The 18,688-nt window shown below is 35.1% G+C and overlaps 1 protein-coding gene across 5 annotated transcripts in view; it reads left to right on the top strand.

The window, feature by feature from the left end:
• lwr (ubiquitin conjugating enzyme lesswright) overlaps nt 1-18,688 on the top strand; it is a 101,840-nt gene extending 83,152 nt beyond the window's left edge. For all 5 annotated transcript variants that reach the window (XM_090410966.1, XM_090410962.1, XM_090410963.1 and 2 more), the window contains exons 6-7: nt 18-97; nt 18,261-18,688. In XM_090410966.1, the coding sequence (XP_090267092.1) occupies nt 18-97; nt 18,261-18,327 (147 nt within the window). In that variant the 3' untranslated portion in view covers nt 18,328-18,688. The remainder of the gene's footprint in view (nt 1-17; nt 98-18,260) is intronic.

The following is an 18,688-nucleotide window of genomic DNA, read 5'->3' as shown; positions in this document are numbered from 1 at the left end:
TTTTTTTTTTAAATCAGATCCTTTTAGGAATCCAAGATCTTTTGAATGAACCAAACATTAAAGATCCAGCACAAGCAGAAGCATATACAATCTACTGGTAAGTTTACAAGAAATTTTGTTGGTTTTAAAATTTTTGGAAGCTAAGGTTGTATACCAAAGATGCTTATCTTTTTGGATAAGCATCTGCTTAACTTCATTGTCTTTTATTCTAAAAATATACAGGGTGTTCGGGATAAATTTGACAGTTTCGTAAGGAAAAAGAAAATCTTCTTTGTATCTATTAAATTTAATGAATTGACAAAAAAACATTACAGGCAGAGTTAATTACAATACTATCAACAAGATTTACTCAAAATAACCACCATTAGCATCGATCACAGCTTCAATTCTGCTTCGGAACCTCGAACAAGCTGATGCTACAGTCTCCCTGGGAAGGGCCGCAAAAACTGTTTTAATTTTATCCATTAACTGGGCTTTTGTATTACTGGAAGTGCGATTGGTGTCTTTTTCAACTGCGCCCCATACAAAATAATCCATGGGGTTAAGGTCTGGGGAGTTTGGAGGCCAAACATTTGGACTGGTGAAGTCGTAGAAATTTTCAGACAACGATTTTTGACTTTTCCCAGAGGTGTGGCAAGGGGCCGAATCCTGCTGCCATACATACGGCCTACCATTGGCTACCCTTGTTATCCAGGGCTTGACTACAGTTAGCAACTCCACGAACAAAGCCCGAATTCCAATGCCAGGGTTCTTCAACACCTGTTCCTGCAGATTTGCGAGGAATTCTGCTGTACGAACGCAATCAGATCGTCTGCTAGGGATCTTTCTTCTTGCTACATCCTCGTAGTCACCATTGCAAGTCTCTAGTTCATGCCTGATTGTTTTTACTGTATTCAGGGAGCATTGGGCAGCAGTCGTAATATCCTTATTTTGATGGCGGGCACGAATCATGATACAAGTTATTCTCTTCCATGATTCAGGTGGGTTCCAGCTATCCATCCTTTCTGACATCTTGTATATGAATGAAGAAGGGTCCAAACTTTTAAATGAAGAGAAGTGTGTGTTAATACATGTAACTTACGGAAAAATATAATTAATTATAAATATGTCAAATTTATCCCGAACACCCTGTATATATATATATGCATTTCTACACAGAAATGCAAAAAATGAATAGTGTATTTGATAACTGATGCTATTTGAAAAAAGAATAGAGTTCAAATTCCATCTAGGACGCAAACTTAAGGGCTTTTCAGATGAAGGGAAGTTAGCTGCTGTCATATGAGGGTTGCAGGGTTATTTCTTTGGGGCTAGTTTTTCATCATGAAAGATAAATAAACCATCCAGAGAGAGAGAATGGATGCAAATAGAATTAACCACTGTCATAGCATAATTAGGTTTCTCAGGTCAAGTTAATGGGCCATTGGGATTCTGTTCTCAAGATTAATGAAATGTTGTCATTCACTGAATAAAAGCTCTGTATATGCCTGTTTTATCAAGTGCAACTGACATGTTTTGACTACAGATTTAAACTTAATGTGAAGGACGTTATTTTAGTGTTCATGAAATTTTAGTAATACCTATAGCTGCACTAATTGTCACGTGTAATGTTACTGTGTACCATCACTGAGTAAGCTAACTTAATTATTTCAGGATGCCAGTCATAGGATTAATGCATATGTACAAACTAATTGTAACCTAAAGGCATTGTTATTTTGATACATTTTCACATATACTAAGAGATTAGTAGTGACACTTTACATAATTTCTTTCGTAGTGGTGGTAAAAACAATTTCGCAATTTAAATATTTAATATATTTGATGGCTTTGTGGACATTATGAATATATGGAATTTTTTTAAGTATTTGATTTTTCATTCTGGGATGAGGGCAAATTTCTGTTAGCTGTTGTGGATGTTGCTAATAACAAAAGATATAAGGTGTGTAATTTTTTTTGATTAAAGTAGTGAGTAAGGTTGAGTGTTTTTATGCATTAATAAACACTGTTGATATTGCAGATTTTTTTATTATACTAAGGATGATAAGAGGAGAAATGTAACCAATGTTTGTAGTATACTTTAGTATTAATATGAGAATCTGATTCAATTAGAGAATTGTAAAAATGTTTCTTAATCTTCATATTCGATGGAGAATTATAATCAGTGCCTAAAGTGTTTATTGAGCAGAATAGTTTTTGTTTCTCATTTCCAAGACATCATCAACATATATGCTATAGTAAGAGATAGTGATAAGGAGGGAAATGGATGGATAGAAATGACTATTTTGAAATGCTATAAGCAAAAACTACATAGAATTTTTGAAAAGCTTTTATGTCGAAATTTGCCAGAGTTCAATATAATGAATCAACCCCTGGGAACAACAAAAGTTAATCTCATAACAGCACTAAATAATAGAAACATGCAGCTACATTCATATAAATAAAAATTGTTTAAAATGTCTCTTAGGCCCTTAAAGAATGGACAAATATTTCTAACCAGATCCAATCATTAATTAATAATACTTCTTATATAATAAAAACAGCATCATAACAGAAATTGAATAATCTAACAAATTTATTGAAATCACCAGCCTTGCCTTTCCTCTCCTGAGTTCACTTCCACCACACTTTATTTGAACAAACATGGCATATTAAGTTAGATTATTAATCTATCAAACCACATGCTAACCGTGAAAAAACTTAAGTATTGAAGGATTAAATTTTACAATTCCCTCAGAAATTTTCCTTAAAATAAATAAAATAAAATTATCAAAGCACAAACCAAACTAGAAAATGATCCAATAATATAATTTTCAAAAAGATCACCAATAGCAAAATAATCTGAATTCTTTTCTGTGTCTTTCACAAGCTATAAATTTAAAAAATAATCTTAGTATTATCAGTAATAAAGCAGATAAAGGCAATATTTCTGTCATTATTGATAGAAACTGATTACTATAACAAAATCCTAGATGTTGTCAATGATCCCAATACTCATAACAAAAATTTCATTAGAGCCTTCTGTCAGACCTGTGGAAGTGGTATTTGCATCCTTAATGTTTGGCTGCATGAAGAAAGACTATTCTAAGTTCGATTCTAGTCACCGATTAGAGGAACTTTTTCTAAGCCATTTAAGCAGATTTAAATTTTTCATAAATTCAAGAAAATTGACCTTAGAATCCACACTTTTTCAACCAAATAATATGCTGTGTTAGGTAGGGGCCAAAGGTCACGATATTTATCTGCCTCTCTTTGCCAGATGCTGCTTATAATTAGTGATAGTCCTGGGCCAGTTATCTCTGATTAGCTACTGGTAGAGATTGCACTGCCCCCTCACTTTCCAAAAGCTAGATAAGGCTGAAATGGCCCTTGCATACTCTCTCTCTCTATAGGGAATAAAGGACATTAGTAGATTTATTTTTTACCATGTTTTTATATCTGGCAAGCTAAGGCATTAGCAGCCAAAAATAAAAAATGTCTTCAGAAATATTGTTTACAGCGAAGTCTTAATCGAATGGTTTTCTTAAAGTAAAAATAAACATATCAGCTGTTTTGTGAACTTATTTTCTGCTCATTTTCATTCACGAAATTTGTTGGGGGGGGGTCTTGCCAGTTCAGGTTCTTGTAAGATCAATCTTTCTTTCCTTGTGATTTATGCCTCAAAAAAACTTCTGTACAGATGATTTTCTTCTGTCACATAGGAACAGTCTCTCAATTCTTCTATCATCACTTGCTGTTGTGCACCTTTACCAGTCTGGTTTTGTAGTAACTGAGTCTCCTTATACCTCTTCAAAAATTTAGAAATGCCATTTTTGATTAAGTTTCCACCAATTTTTCTTCTAATTTCTTCATAACCGTAGCATTGTTTACTTAATAGTACTCTTTTACATCGCTTTCTAGGTGACCAGTCAACTCTTTGTGCCATTTCTTTAATTTTATTGCGTTTTGCAAGCTCACTAAATGAAAGAACACAAAAAAAAAAAAAAACCAACTTGATAGCAATCACATAACACACTGACAAATGCCCTCCTCTCAGCTCCAATATGTGACATCAATAGCTGAATCCTACTATGACCTTATTGGCTCATTGCCAAAACAAGATGTCACCTGATTGACTCTCTAAACACTCATGCTCATTGGCTACATTCAAATGAAGGAAAGCTAATTCATATCAACCTAAGCAAGTTGTGTTTCTTTTTTTCTAGTTATTTGGCTATAACTTTTCATAGAATACAGATCGTTGAACAAGCTTTGTTGCATTACATTCTTCATTAAATTATCTTTCCATTGATATATAATTTTATGGTATTATACCAAAAAAAAAAAAAAAAGTGATGTTATGAGCCATCAAACCTCAAAAATACACTTTTTCCAAAAGGTTTCCACAATTTTGGCCACTAGTGTTTATTGCTCAAATGGGTTTCTGTAATTCTCTGAGATTTTGCATTTTTAAACATTTTAATTTTATGTCTTTCTTCTATGAGTTTCTAGTTTTGTTTGATAACCAATCCTTGTCCTTTTTCTTCTGGGCTTTTTAACTTCTAATTTCCAAAATTTGAAATCAATTTTGTATCGTTAATAGAAAAATTTTCCTTTATTTTATTCATTTTTACTTTAGACATCTTTCCTTTTATTTTATTTTTTTTTTTACTATGCAGTTTTAGTTAGGTGATAGATGAATTTCATCCCACTGTCTTACTTATTATTGGAAGCCTGAAGTGGCTTGAAACGGTTTTGTGTTTCATCTCTATATATTAGGATATCCAAACTATGTAGAACCATAGAATTCGTTGGAAGAAAACAAAAATAATACACCGCAGCAAGTTTAAATACGAAAGATTATTCAAGGAATCTTCAGCAGCTCTAAAAAACGTTCCTAACCTCAACAAATTTGGGCGCATGAAACTGCCCCAAATTTGGGAGACCTGCATTTTGAGAACTTCAGCCCAACTGCCAAGACAACCAAATTAGCCCGTCAGAGGGCACCATTAGGACTTTAGGAACAATATCAGTTTCTTGCTTTCTTCCTCATTTGCTTTTGTTAGTGCCTGCGTGCACATACCATATCTTTATGTTCCTGAAGATGGCAGCGTGACGTTGCTGAAATATAGAAGTTATTTATTAAAGGTATCTTTAATTAATATACTTTATATGCGTTGTTAATTCCGTAAACTAATTACCAGTTATGTTTGACCAGTGTATAAGCCTTGCTACTAGAATTATGATCATCCATGGAGATTGCATCGCACGAAAGGCCCATCAATACGACAAAATGAGGTTGAAGATGTCCAGACAACTAAATCGTCTGGCGTTCCTAAAACGCTGCCGGGATAACAAGGTAATCCCTAATTGTGTTAAATTGAAGCACCGTTTTACTTCACAAAAAGCTCTGCGCATTTATAATCGCACTAGTTTCGCCCTGTTAAGAGAATAAATTACCGTGACACGTGTTCTCCTTGCCGACGTAAACAAAACCTTATGGGCGCTAGAGGAAGAGCTTTCGAATACACTCGGCCATGATTTTTGGATGATACTTTATGACGTCTCATGCGCATCGGCAAGAAAAGAATTCGAAAAAATATGAAGTCAGCACTTGAAAAAATACGAAAACCTGATAAAGAATTCTACTTCCTTACCACCGCCACCACTCAACACTGTAGTCAACCTCTCATTGGCAGTTTTAAAGCCTGAAGCACTCACCGCACTTGCACGTGGTCACAATTTCGCCCTAGCTCCTACAAGAATACCTGCCGAGGAAATCATGATCGAAATAGAACGTGGGATTCGCAACCTTCCTAACCATATTGCCAACAACGTCAGACTGGATGTAGTCGATGTTCTCACTAAAGCCAAACCTCCAAAGATGAATATATAGCCCTACAAGAAATGAAGAATAACAAAAAAAAAAGTAATCACCAAAGCGGATAAGGGAAACTCCACTGTGGTGTTAAATCAAAAGGACTACAAAGGTAAGCTTAATGCTTTTGTACTAGATCGTACCACTTACCTCCCTATTGAATATAATCCTACCAGCTCTCAGATTAGAACTCTCCACAGACTACTTAAGAAAGTCACTTCTTGGCCTGTGGAAGTCACTAACAAACTAAAACCTTACAACTCTAGACCCCCCCCCGATTATATGGACTCCCAAAAATACATAAACAAAATGTGCCATTACGTCCCATAGTGGATGGCATTAATTCCCCCACATATAAATTAGCCAAACATTTAGCCAAAACGCTCGCACACTATACTGGCAATACACCGTCGCACATAAAAAACTCAGCCCACTTTAAAGCCAGTATAGAAAACCTCTCACTCCAACACACTGACATAATGGTCAGTTTTGACATCTTCTCCTCCCTATTCACTAATGTCCCGCTCAAAGAAACCATAGAGCTCATCCAAGCCAAGTTTCCTCCCGATATCTCAACCCTATTTCAGTTCACAATGAACTCAGGCTATTTCGTTTGGCAAGGAAAGTTCTACAAACAGATAGAGGGGAAAGCCATGGGTTCACCACTTTTCCCACCCTTGGCCAATTTCTTTATGGAGACCTTTGAAAAGAAAGCCTTAAACTCCGCCCCACAAAAACCCACTATTTGGCTTCGTTACGTGGATGATGTGTTCGCTATTTGGCCACATGGCTCAGACTCACTCCACTCCTTCCTAACACACTTAAACAACCAACACCCCAGAGTCCAGTTCACCTTAGAAAAAGAGGAAAACAACACTCTCCCTTTCCCAGATGCTTTAATCACCCGCCAGCTTGATGGATCTTTGGTTTTCTCTGTTTACAGAAAACCCACCCATACTGGCATATACATTCACCAGCAATCCCCCCCCCCCTCACAACAATATGGGGTGATAAAAACACTATATAACAGGGCAAAATTAATCTGCTCAGATGACAAGGCACTAACTACCGAACTAAACCACATCCACAACACTTTCTTAGCCAATGCTATAACCCAAAAAAATCCAAAAAATACTAAAACCAGTAAACCACAACCCCTCCACAATAAAGATTACACCAAATCTATCACCATCCTCTACATCCAGGGCACCTCTGAGAAAATAACCAATATCCTCAGAAACCATGACCTTACTTCTTGTTACAGGCCATATAAAAAGTTGGCATCCCTAATCCGCTCTACCAAAGACCAACCACTTCCCCTAGACCTACTTGGTGTATACCAGGTCCCTTGCAGCTGCAAATTGTCCTACTTTGGCCAAACAGACAGAACAGCAAATATCAGGATTTCAGAACACAAAGACTACATCCGGTTTCACCAGTACAGCCCGCTCTGGGCTGGCTGACCATGCCTTAGATACCCACCATAGAATTTGTTGGAAGAAAACAAAAAATAATACACCGCAGCAAGTTTAAATACGAAAGATTATTCAAGGAATCTTCAGCAGCTCTAAAAAAACGTTCCTAACCTCAACAAATTTGGGTGCATGAAACTGCCCCAAATTTGGGAGACCTACATTTTGAGAACTTCAGCCCAACTGCCAAGACAACCAAATTAGCCCGTCAGAGGGCACCATTAGGACTTTAGGAACAATGTTAGTTTCTTGCTTTTGTTAGTGCCTGCGTGCACATACCATATCTTTATGTTCCTGAAGATGGCAGCGTGACGTTGCTGAAATATAGAAGTTATTTATTAAAGTTATCTTTAATTAATATACTTTATATGCGTTGTTAATTCCATAAACTAATTACCAGTTATGTTTGACCAACGAAAAATACAAAAAAAAACTATTTTTAAAAAAAATCATTAGCCCTTCTCACAGGACTAATGTACTATAGGCTTACAACTTTTCATGAGTGTTAACCACGTTAAAAAAAGTTTTGCTGGCATTAAGTGATAATCAACCCCCTTCATCTTAGTTTAGCATCTAATAGTGTTAGATAACACTATTAGATGTTGTTAAATATTATTATCCAACATAGATAACTTTAGGTTTTGACCTACCTCGGAAAACTTGGTCTGCCCTTAACTGAATCCACACCAACCATGGCAGATCTGCAGACCACCTTTACAAATGGGACATGATTGCCTCGCCCAGGTGCGACTGTGGATTACCCCGCCAGACAATTAATCATATTATAGTAGAATGTGTCCTACGTGCATACAGTGGAAACCTGTCAGACTTCATCCATGCTACACCAAGTGCAGTTGACTGGATAATCAACCTAGACATTCAGTTGTAGCCTATTCTTGAGTATCTCTTTTATGACTGTATTATGTCTTCTTATTGTACATATGTCTATTACTATGTCCATATATATATTAAGGATTAATGTAATGTAACTTTTCATGTGTGAGCCATATGCTAAATAAATAAATAAATCTAATAGTGGATCCTAACATTATCCTTGATGGCATTAATATAATCAAATTAGTTTTTGGTTTTCCATCTCGATGATATCTTAGTCATTTTATTATTATTATTAAAATCTGAGACCTTCAGGGAGTCTCCTCAAGAACTCATTGAGGGAGGCTATAAATCACTCAGACCAGCTATTCATACCTTCCCTTAAATTCATTCACACTAGATGCACTCACTACCCGTAAAGACAAACTATTCCACTCACTGCTCTGTAAGAGAAAAACCTAGCTCTTATCCTTTCTTGACTGTGAACAAACTTAACTTCCATGGATGTTCTCTCCTCACCTTCCATATAACGAAAGATTTCATCAGACGATATCCTGTAACACCCATTCAAAAGTTTATAGACCCCTATCATATCAACCCTCTTTCTACTGTTAACTAGAGTCTGTAATCCATATACTCACAAACTGTCCTCATAATCCAGATATAATCTTTGTAACTCTTCTCTGCACTCTTTCCATAGCTTCTTTATTGCCTTGGAATCTGGGAGATCAAATCTATGCACAATAATCCAGGTGCAGTCTTATCAAAGCTTTAATAAAGAGGCATAGTGACTTTCTTATCCTTACATGTCAAGGTTCGCTTCAACATCACAATTATCCTCTGAGTTGTATTTGAAACTTTTGCTATGTGATCTTTGAAATCAAATTCCTATCTGCTATTACGCCAAGATCCCTATCCTCATCAGCTTCTTGTAGCATAACCCTGCTAATATAATATACTGCTGGAAATCTCATCATGCCAAACTGCATAACTTTACATTTACTAACATTAAACTGACAGCCATTTTTGTTTGCCCAAATTTCCAGCTTATTCAAATCATTTTGTAAGTGCTGGATATCAGTAGCATTCCTGATTTATAATGATAAAATTCTGTTGAATTATTATTATTTGACACCTCCAGGGAGTCCAAGGACTCATCGAGGAAGGGCACCTGTTCTACAACTGTCTCCACTGCTCAATCCACCATCTGACTGCAACTACACCAACGCCATCTACTGCTGACCACCACTACTAGTATTTCCACAGGCACAAACATTCATGCTCGCTGCGGGATTTGAACCTGCGGCCTTTTGACTGGAGAGCAGATACGCTAGCCACTTGGCTAGCTAAGCTTGCGTAGCCAATTTCTTTTCATACTCTGATTTAGCTTTCCACACAATATTCATTACTTTTCTGGCTTGTGCTTTGCATATTTCATTCTCACTATTATTTTTTCCACATCTTGTGGATCTCTTGCTTAATAAGGTTGCACATCCATTTAACTCCCAATGTATTTATTCTTCGAAGACTATGGTGTATCCATAGTCTTTGAATAATAAATAAATACTTCAAATAATAAATTTGCATATGATGTTCTATGTTTGAGTTGCATACACCTGGTTGCCTGATTAACTATCATACCTGCTCTGACAAGCTTGTATAGTTCCTTGAGTTTGAGAAGACTTATTCTCTACTTCTTTATATAATACTTCACTAGTTTTTATATTGATCCCATCAGGGGCACACCAGTAGTGTCTGGCGCTTACGTGCAAAACTTTAGTTGGCGCCCCTCCCTCCATATACCCCTCCCCAATATAAAAAAAAAAAAAACTTTATAAAAACATACCAGTGAGTAAAAATGAAATACGAAATATATTATAAGTTTATTGAACAAAAAGCAGAAATTACAAAAAAATGTATAAAAAACAATAAATATACAAGAAGGGTATAAAAACAAAAATAATTTGGAAAAAATAAAGTAATTTATGTTATTTGGCAAGAAAATCATTTGCGAATTACACCTTATATAGTTTTACATAAATTAACAGATAAACTTACAGTTTTATAAAAACAAAAATATTAAATATTTTTTGGTATTAAATTAAACTAATTATATTTTATTTGGCAAGAAAATCATTTTGTCATTTGTACTTTGTATAGGTATAAATAAAAAACAGATAAACTTACAAGTATATAAAATAGGAACATATTAAACATTATTGGGTAAAGAAATAGGTAAATAAATATTTAGATAGAAAGAAAAATCACTTAATGAATTGAACTTTTCTAGTTTTCATTAATGAAAATTCTCGAATAATATCATGTATATCAGGTTGATCCAAAATATCTGACTCTATTGATATAATGGCAAGATTTGAAAGTCTGTCTTTTACCATTGTGGAGTGCAAGTGGTTTTTAATAATTTTAAGTTTAGAAAAGGACCGTTCTGCAGATGCTACAGATACTGGTAATGACAAAAGAATCCAAAGAGTAATTGTAAAGTTTGGATAAACTGTGATTAAGCCATTTGAATAAATATACTGAATTATCTGATACAGTATATATCGTTTTTAAAATGAGAAATAAATGGTTGATAGTGTAAAATTTCTTCGCATAAATCGTCTGCATCAATGTCTGAATGATTCTCGTGTGTTAATTTTTGTCGTAACTTTTTACAACAAGATAATAAATATTCTTTACTTTGTGAAGTACTTAACAAATACAAAAACTAACATGAATTCATATGTTCTTTTAATAAAGTAAATCTTTCCTGCAGTGTAGCTCAGTAGAAGTGGTGTTTGCACTCTACAATGCTTGACTGCATGACGAAAGGCGTTCGAATCTAGTCGCTGACTAGAGGAATTTGTTCTAAGCCTTTTCTCAACCGGTTCCAGAGTTAGTCGATCTCTGGCACTGGCTAGCGGGTTTTTGTCCCGTAAACTCAAGAAAATCAGCCGTCGAACCCACACTATTTTCAGACATTAAATAAAAATTATGTTATGGTTATGGACCACCAGATGGCAGGCCGCCATCTTCACTGCATGCCGATTAATTAGTGATAGCCTTGGGCCAGCTATCTCTGATTGGCTACCAGAGATTTAACTGCCCACTCAGTCTCCAAAAGTTAGATAGGGCTTAAAAAACGGCCTCGCCTACTCCCTATACGAGAACAAAAAGGTGTTAGCTGATTTTTTTTAAAATCTTTCCTGCAAAGATTCTAATGTTTGATCTATTATGCAGAGAAAAAAATTTACTTTAAATGAAATTTCAGGATCTACTATTTTTTCATTTTCATAATCAAATTGTGTTGTCTTTTTATGTCGCCTTAGTGGTCTACTTCTACAAAATACAGATTCTGTGTCAAATTTTGCTGCAATTAATTTTGAGCTTTCTACAATTTCTTTGAAAGTTTCATCAGACCTATAATCATTTAAAAATTGATTTAGATCATTCAATGCATCTAAAGCAAGTTGGAGATTCATAGATGAAGACTGCAGTATTTTGCTGACAAAATTCACTTTGTTAAAGATACCAAGCAATTTTATAAGCTAGGTTTTAATCCAACCTAGCTTATAAAATTGCTTGGTATCTTTAACATAGTATACCCAAGTTAAAAAACTTTCTACAAAATTCACTTTATTCAAAATATCACCAAACTCTAATACAACAAATAAATGTAAATGTAGCAATTTTTTCACTTAGACATTTTACCTCATATTTGGATTGTTCATCCAGTTTTGAAGAGTCATTACAAATTTCAGATAAAGCATCATACACTTCAGGTAAATATTTATAAAGATGTTTTATGGCATCAATTCTGCTAGACCACCGTGTTTCAGATAATGGCTTTAAGGTTAAATCAGTTACATGAGTAGTTAAAATATTCCATCAGTAAACAGAAGAAATTTATATAACTCGTATATAAATTTCCGGCCTTTGGCCGGGATCATCAAAACTAAACACACTTATTGTATCTTCAGTAGATTCTTCATGAGAGTTATGGCTATGGCACTCACCTTAATAAGATTGACCCTTCACTGTGATGACTGCATCAGTCCTATGGAGCTTACTGTCTCCTCAAGTGTATGATAGCGATCATTGGGAATTTTGGATACCATTTTTGCTAGAGGTGTGTAATGAGGTCCTGGACATTTGTGGGGATGATATCCCTTGACCTCACCTGATGCTCCAGTTCATCCCACAGATGCTCAATAGAGTTAAGTGTGGTGACATTAATGTCCACAAAGCACACAGTTAAGCAGCTGCCTTATGACACAGTGCATTGTCTTGCTGAAAGAGACAGTGATCAGTTCTGTAGAAATGATGCCACAAACTAGGAAGCATTGCATTGTCCAGAATGTTCAGATACTATTCATGGCACCACAAACAGAGGTGTAAGGCCAAACCAGAAAAAAACAGGACCATAACACCACCTCCGAATTTCAGTTAGGGTTACAAACTCTGGTAAGAGACATTCACCAGTTTCCAAGCTTCCATCTTCCACTGTACATGCTCGTTGCACCATTGAAGACTATGCTTGAAATTTTAGTTTCAAGTTAGTTTGGTAATCTGGGGCTTGCATATTGTAGTCCTACCATGGAAACCCATATTGTGAGCCTTGGTTCTGAATGTTTTTGTGCAGATTCGCATTCCAGTTGATCCCTTCGTCGTCGTCGTCGTCGTCTATGATCTCTTATGCTTTTAAGTGTCGAGATTTTGCCAAAGAGATTTCCATACTGTCCTGCCCAAGGTTTGTTGTTTTGCTTCTTTCCAGTTAATTTCCTTCTTTTCCAATTTTTCTTTAATTTCCTTTTGCCAACCTTTCCTGGGTCTGCCTATGTTTCTTTTTCCTATTTTCTGGCTTTCGTATACAGTTTTTGCTATTCTTCCTTCTTCCATTCGATTGAGATGTCCAAACCATCTCATTTGGGCTTGTGTCATGAATTGATTCAGAGGTGCAACTTGAAGGCTGTCTCTTATGGTTTGATTTCTTATTCGGTCTAGTCTTGTTTTTGGTGCCACTTTCCTGAGATATTTCATTTCAATTGTTTGTAGTTTATTTCTGTTTCCTGTTGTTAAACACCAAGACTCACAACTGCATGTTAATGTTGGTAGAAACTGAACGGTACACTGCCATTTTGGTATTTTGGGTGACTTCTTTCTTATCTAGGAGTGGGCCTTTCATTGCATAGAATAGCTTTGTTTCCCCCTCTTATCCTGTTGTTAATTTCTGTGTCTAGTCTACCATCTTCTTGTATATATGATCCCAAGTATTTAAAGGAGTGGACTTGCTCCAGTTGTTGATTCTCTATTTTTATTATGTGTTTTTGTTGATTTCTAGATATGATCATTGTTTTAGTTTTGTTTATATTTATGGTCATATTCCTTTTCTTTGTTTCTTCATACCAAATGTTGATATTCTACTGCAGATCCTCAGCTCTATTTGCTAGAATCACTACATCATCTGCAAAAGCCATATGTGAAATCCTGGTTTCTTTCAGATTCCTGTATCCTAAGTGGAATGTTTTTGTTTTTGTTTGGCATGCCTTTAAAATTTCATCCATTACTACGATGAAGAGAAGAGGGCTGAGGATACAGCCTTGCCTTACTCCTACATTTGTTTCAAATTCTTTTGATCTATCATTACTGGTTCTTACATAATTTCTATTACTTTTGTATGGCTGCTATTAAGTTATCTTGTATCTTGTTTTTCTTTAATGTTTGCCATATTAAGTGTCTGGGAATGCGGTCGAAGGCCTTTTCAAAATCTATAAAACATAAATGTAGTTCTTTTCCATATTCCAATGTTTTCTCTGATATTTGTCTAAGACTGAAGATAAGATCCTGTGTGCTTCTATTTTTTCGAAAGCCATATTGCATTTCATCCAGTGTGTCCTCTATTTGATTCCTAAGCCTCGCTTCTAAAATGTGGGTATATAATTTTCCTGGAACGCTTAAAAGCGAAATTCCTCTATGGTTTTCACATTTGCGGTTGTCTCCTTTCTTAAATATAGGGATTATTATAACTACTTCCCAGTCTTTGGGAATAATTTTATTTTTTCATACAACATTGAATAGGTGTAAAAGAAATTTTATGGCTTTCGTTCCTAAATTCTTTACCGTTTCTGGTGTTATTTGGTCAAGGCCTGCTGATTTGCCCAGTTTTATTTTATTTATTGCTGCTAACAGTTCATTTGCATGAATTTCTTCACTCTGATCTTCTATTTTGCTTGTGTGTCTACTCTTAGGGTGCTATTTTTTCTGTGTCCTGCATCTTCCAATAATTCTTGAAAGTACTGTTTCCATCTTTCCATGATGTCTTCGGAATTTGTGAGTAACTTTCCATCCTTATTTTTGATAAACTTTATGGGGCATTCTTTCTCTGACCTCATTCTTCTTAAAACATTATAGAAGAGTTTTTGGTTTCCTTTAAAATTTTGTTCTAAAGTATGTCCGAAGTCTTCCCAGCATTTTCTTTTCTCTGCTTTCACTAAGGTTTTAACTTTATTTCTTTGGTTGTTGTATAGTTCTCTATCAACCTGGAGCTTTGATGTTATATATCTCTTCCATAATTGCTTTTTCTTTTTAATTTCTTCTTTTAGTTCTTCAGTCTACCAGGGTGTTTTATGTTTCTTCTGTTTATTATTTAATGATACACCACAAATTTCTTTGCTTGTTTCTAGAAGAAGTGTTTTGAACCTGTACCATAGGTTTTCTACATTTTGGTCTTCATATATCTCTTTTCTACTTCTTTCATCTTCTCTTCTATTTTACTTTTATACTCAATGGCTGTTTCTTCTTTCTTTAGTTTGTAGTTCTTTATCTTAACATTTATTTCCTTGCTACTTTTTCGACATTTTTCAACTTTTATTTTATGGATTGTTTCCAATACGAATAAGTAGTGGTCACTGCCTATTTCAGGACCTCTGTAGACTCTTGCATTTTTTGTATACTTCCAGTACGATCTGCTTATGATGGCATAGTCGATTATAGATTTTTCGTTTCTATTGGGCTCTTCCCTGGTAAAATTATGGATTTCTTTATGCTTGAACATAGTATTCGCTATTACTAAATTATTTGTAAGGCAAAGATTTATTATTCTTTCTCCATTATTATTCCGGGTTATTTCTCCTTGTGATCCCAACACTTGTTTCGTTTCTTCATCTACTTGATTCCCTATCTGGCCATTAAGGTCTCCTAGTAGTATGATATGCCCTTGAACTTCTTCAATTAGTTTTTGTAAGAGTTCGAAGAATTCATCTTTAATTTCTTTATTGGCATTATCGTTTTGGCCATATGCAACAATTACAGTGAATACTTGGTTGTCTGATTTAAAATCTATAGTAATTGTCAACAACCGTACGTTTATTAGTTGCCATTTAGTAATATATTCTTTGAGATCTGGTTTAATTATGCAAGCTACCCCTTGTTTTCCCCATTCTCTTGGGTTAACCCCCGAATAGAAAAGTATATACCCATCTTTCATTTTCTGGCAACCTTGACCTTTCTTTTTTGTTTCTGTGGCTGCTAGCAAATCCAATCTTGATTTTTTAAATTCATCTATTAATTCGTTTTCTTTTCCATGTAGACTTTTAACGTTCCATGTTCCGTATCTCATGTACCTTTTTCCTCGCTTTGTCGTTAACCATTTAGGCAGTTCGGCTATCTCTGTTATTTCTTTTAATGAGTGAAATTTTAAGGTGTGCAGGAGATTAGCCTTCAGCACCCGAGTCTGGTGGTGGGGCTGCCACCTTCGAGGCTCCCAGACCGGCCTATGAGGGAAGTGCTATCCTGTTGGTCCGCGGGAGGTATTTTATTTCCCTCCTACCCTTCATAGTAAACTATGACGAGCCTTCCCCAATCCGCCACCAGGGGACGCGCCCGATGGGGGTTACAGGTGTCTCCACATGGGGGTTGATCCCTAAAACACTGTATTCAACTTGTGAGCTGACAAATGGCAGTTTGTACATATTATCCTTCTTGCACACTGGTCTTCTTGTTCTGATTGTCAGATAATGTACTTAATACAATGAATACATATTGTCGTTAATAAATATCTTATTTATGGTTTTGATGTATAATATTAAAGCGTATCGAATAACTCCCAACATCTAAGCCTGCCCAAGGGTGAAAAATCTTATATTTTCAATTTGTTACTGGCCAATGTATTAATATTTTGTGCTTTGTTTTATGAATACCAAATTTTGTGAATATTGAAGCTGAAATATCACTGTCAGCAGTAACTTACTATAGTAGGACACATGCATTCTCTCCCTCCCTCTTCCCTATATGCAATCCTTCCATGAGACTGTCATCTTTCAAATGAAGTTAGTCTTCATAGAGTAACTATTGGTTACTCCATTTGATAACAGAATAGTAATTGTTGCATCTTTTTGACTTCAGATTTCTACACATGTATTTGTAGTACTTAGTGTTAATATCTGCTAAGCAGAAATTAACACTAAGGAAATGTGATTAATTCAAAGTTGTGAGCATGGTTCTTAATATTCTATTTTGTTTGCAGGTATTAGCAGCAGAGATTTCAGTGTAGTCCCAATCAATGACACATTCCTTCTATTACAGGACAAATTCCCTCCTGGTATACTACGTTCTGGCTATTTCGTGTGGCAAAACATTTTCTACCTTCAAAAAAGAAGGCACAGCCATGGGCTCACCATTATCCCTCCCCCCATTGCTAACTTTTACATGGAACATTTTAAGCACTGTGGTCTAGATTCCTGTCCTTTAAAACTCAAAGTCTGGCTTAAATACATTGACGATGTTTTTGCTATCTGGCCCCAAGGCTGCCAGACAATAGACACTTTTCTCAGCCACCTAACCAAACAACACAAATACATACAATTCACACTCGAGATTGAAAAGCAGACCACAGTTCGTTTCTAGATACACTTGTCACATGTCTTCCTTCTAGCAGTCTTTTCTTCACTGTTTACCTGAAATCGACACATACTGGCCAATATATATACAAAAACTAGCAGTCATTAATACACTTAAAAACAGGGCTTTGAAAATTTGCTCCAATGAACAAGCATTTAAAGATGAATTAAAATTTATCAGCAATACTTTCCTAAAAAAATGGTTATAGCCAAAATGCTACCAACAAAATTCTGTAAAAGACCTCACTTAAAAACAAAAATAAACTGGATTAAAAAAATGGGAACCATACCATACATTAAAGGGATATCAAACAAAATAAACAGAATACTATAAAAATACGATCTTAAAGCCACCTTTAAACCTGTACAATTAAAGAACTTACTCAACACATCCAAATCCACCCAGGGGTATACCGTATTCATTGTACCTGTAAAATGCCCTATATAGGGAAAACAGGATGCACAATTCCTATCAGAAAAAAGGAACATAAATGACACATTAAATATAATAACTATGGTCAAGCTGGTCTTTCTGATCATGCACTGAACACTTTACATAGAATTGCCTGGAAAAAGCACCTGTTGTTTATATCACACCAAAACATGGTATGAACGTCAATTTAAGGACGACTGTGAGATTCTTATCAAGCACCCTAATCTTAACAATAATTGATGGTCTGAAAATCTTGGAATATGGAAGGCACATATTCTACCCACTTAACCTTTCTCCCTAAGAGTTAATTTTAAGTATAACCATAGGTAATTTAGGATCTAAATTACCTATGGTTATATGATCCTAAATCTAAATTTAGGATCCTTAAATAGAATATAGTTTGGTTTAGTTAATTTATTTTATTTTGTTTCTTTATTGTAATTTTATTTTCACTCTAGAGGTCAGGCCAGTAGAATAACCGTTGATCAAATCATTCTCTCTCTCTTCAGCATACTATGTGAAATGTAATTTAACTTGTCTCTCTGTGTGTGTGTGCGCGTTCCAGATGATGACCTTAATATGAAGGTTGAAGCGTCAGAAAATTAATTATAACTCGGTTGTGTAGAATCCATAATTTGTGTAAAATGAATGCCGATCTCCGTGTAACACTAAACAAAAGGATTCAGATATCTCCTATTTAACATTCTATGCATTTTTTTTTTTTAAATATAATATTTTAATATACTTCTTTTTTTCCTTTTTCTCTCCAGTCAAAATAGGTTGGAATATGAGAAAAGAGTGAGAGCACAGGCCAAAGCAATGGCACCTCAAGAATGAGGAAAAAACTTTGAGGACATTCCTTAACATTCTTTGTAAAAGGAAGTGAGATTTTGTTATCCAGTTAACTTGTCTAGTTTCACCTTTTTCGTTATTCTTAACTTAAGATATAATTTAGGTAAACCTTTTAGTTTTTTGATGAATGTGTCATTAGTAAAAATTGTACATGTGTAATTATGCAATCACTGTTGTAATGTAATAGAAATTCTCTATATTCCCACTTATTTCTTCAAGTCGCATTTGATATATGTATCCATTGAAAAATAATGTGGTAGCCTTGTGAGTAAGTACGTATTTTATGCATATGAACATGCTTGATTTTAATCTTATCTTGTAAATAAAGTGTTTTTTGGAAAAAGAA

This window comes from Typopeltis vanoorti, chromosome 21 (genome assembly GCF_054136105.1).
Source record: "Typopeltis vanoorti isolate ZY-2024b chromosome 21, IOZ_Tvanoo_1.0, whole genome shotgun sequence".
In the NCBI taxonomy this organism is placed as follows: Eukaryota; Metazoa; Arthropoda; class Arachnida; order Uropygi; family Thelyphonidae; genus Typopeltis; species Typopeltis vanoorti.
This window is presented reverse-complemented; position numbering and strand designations above follow the sequence as displayed.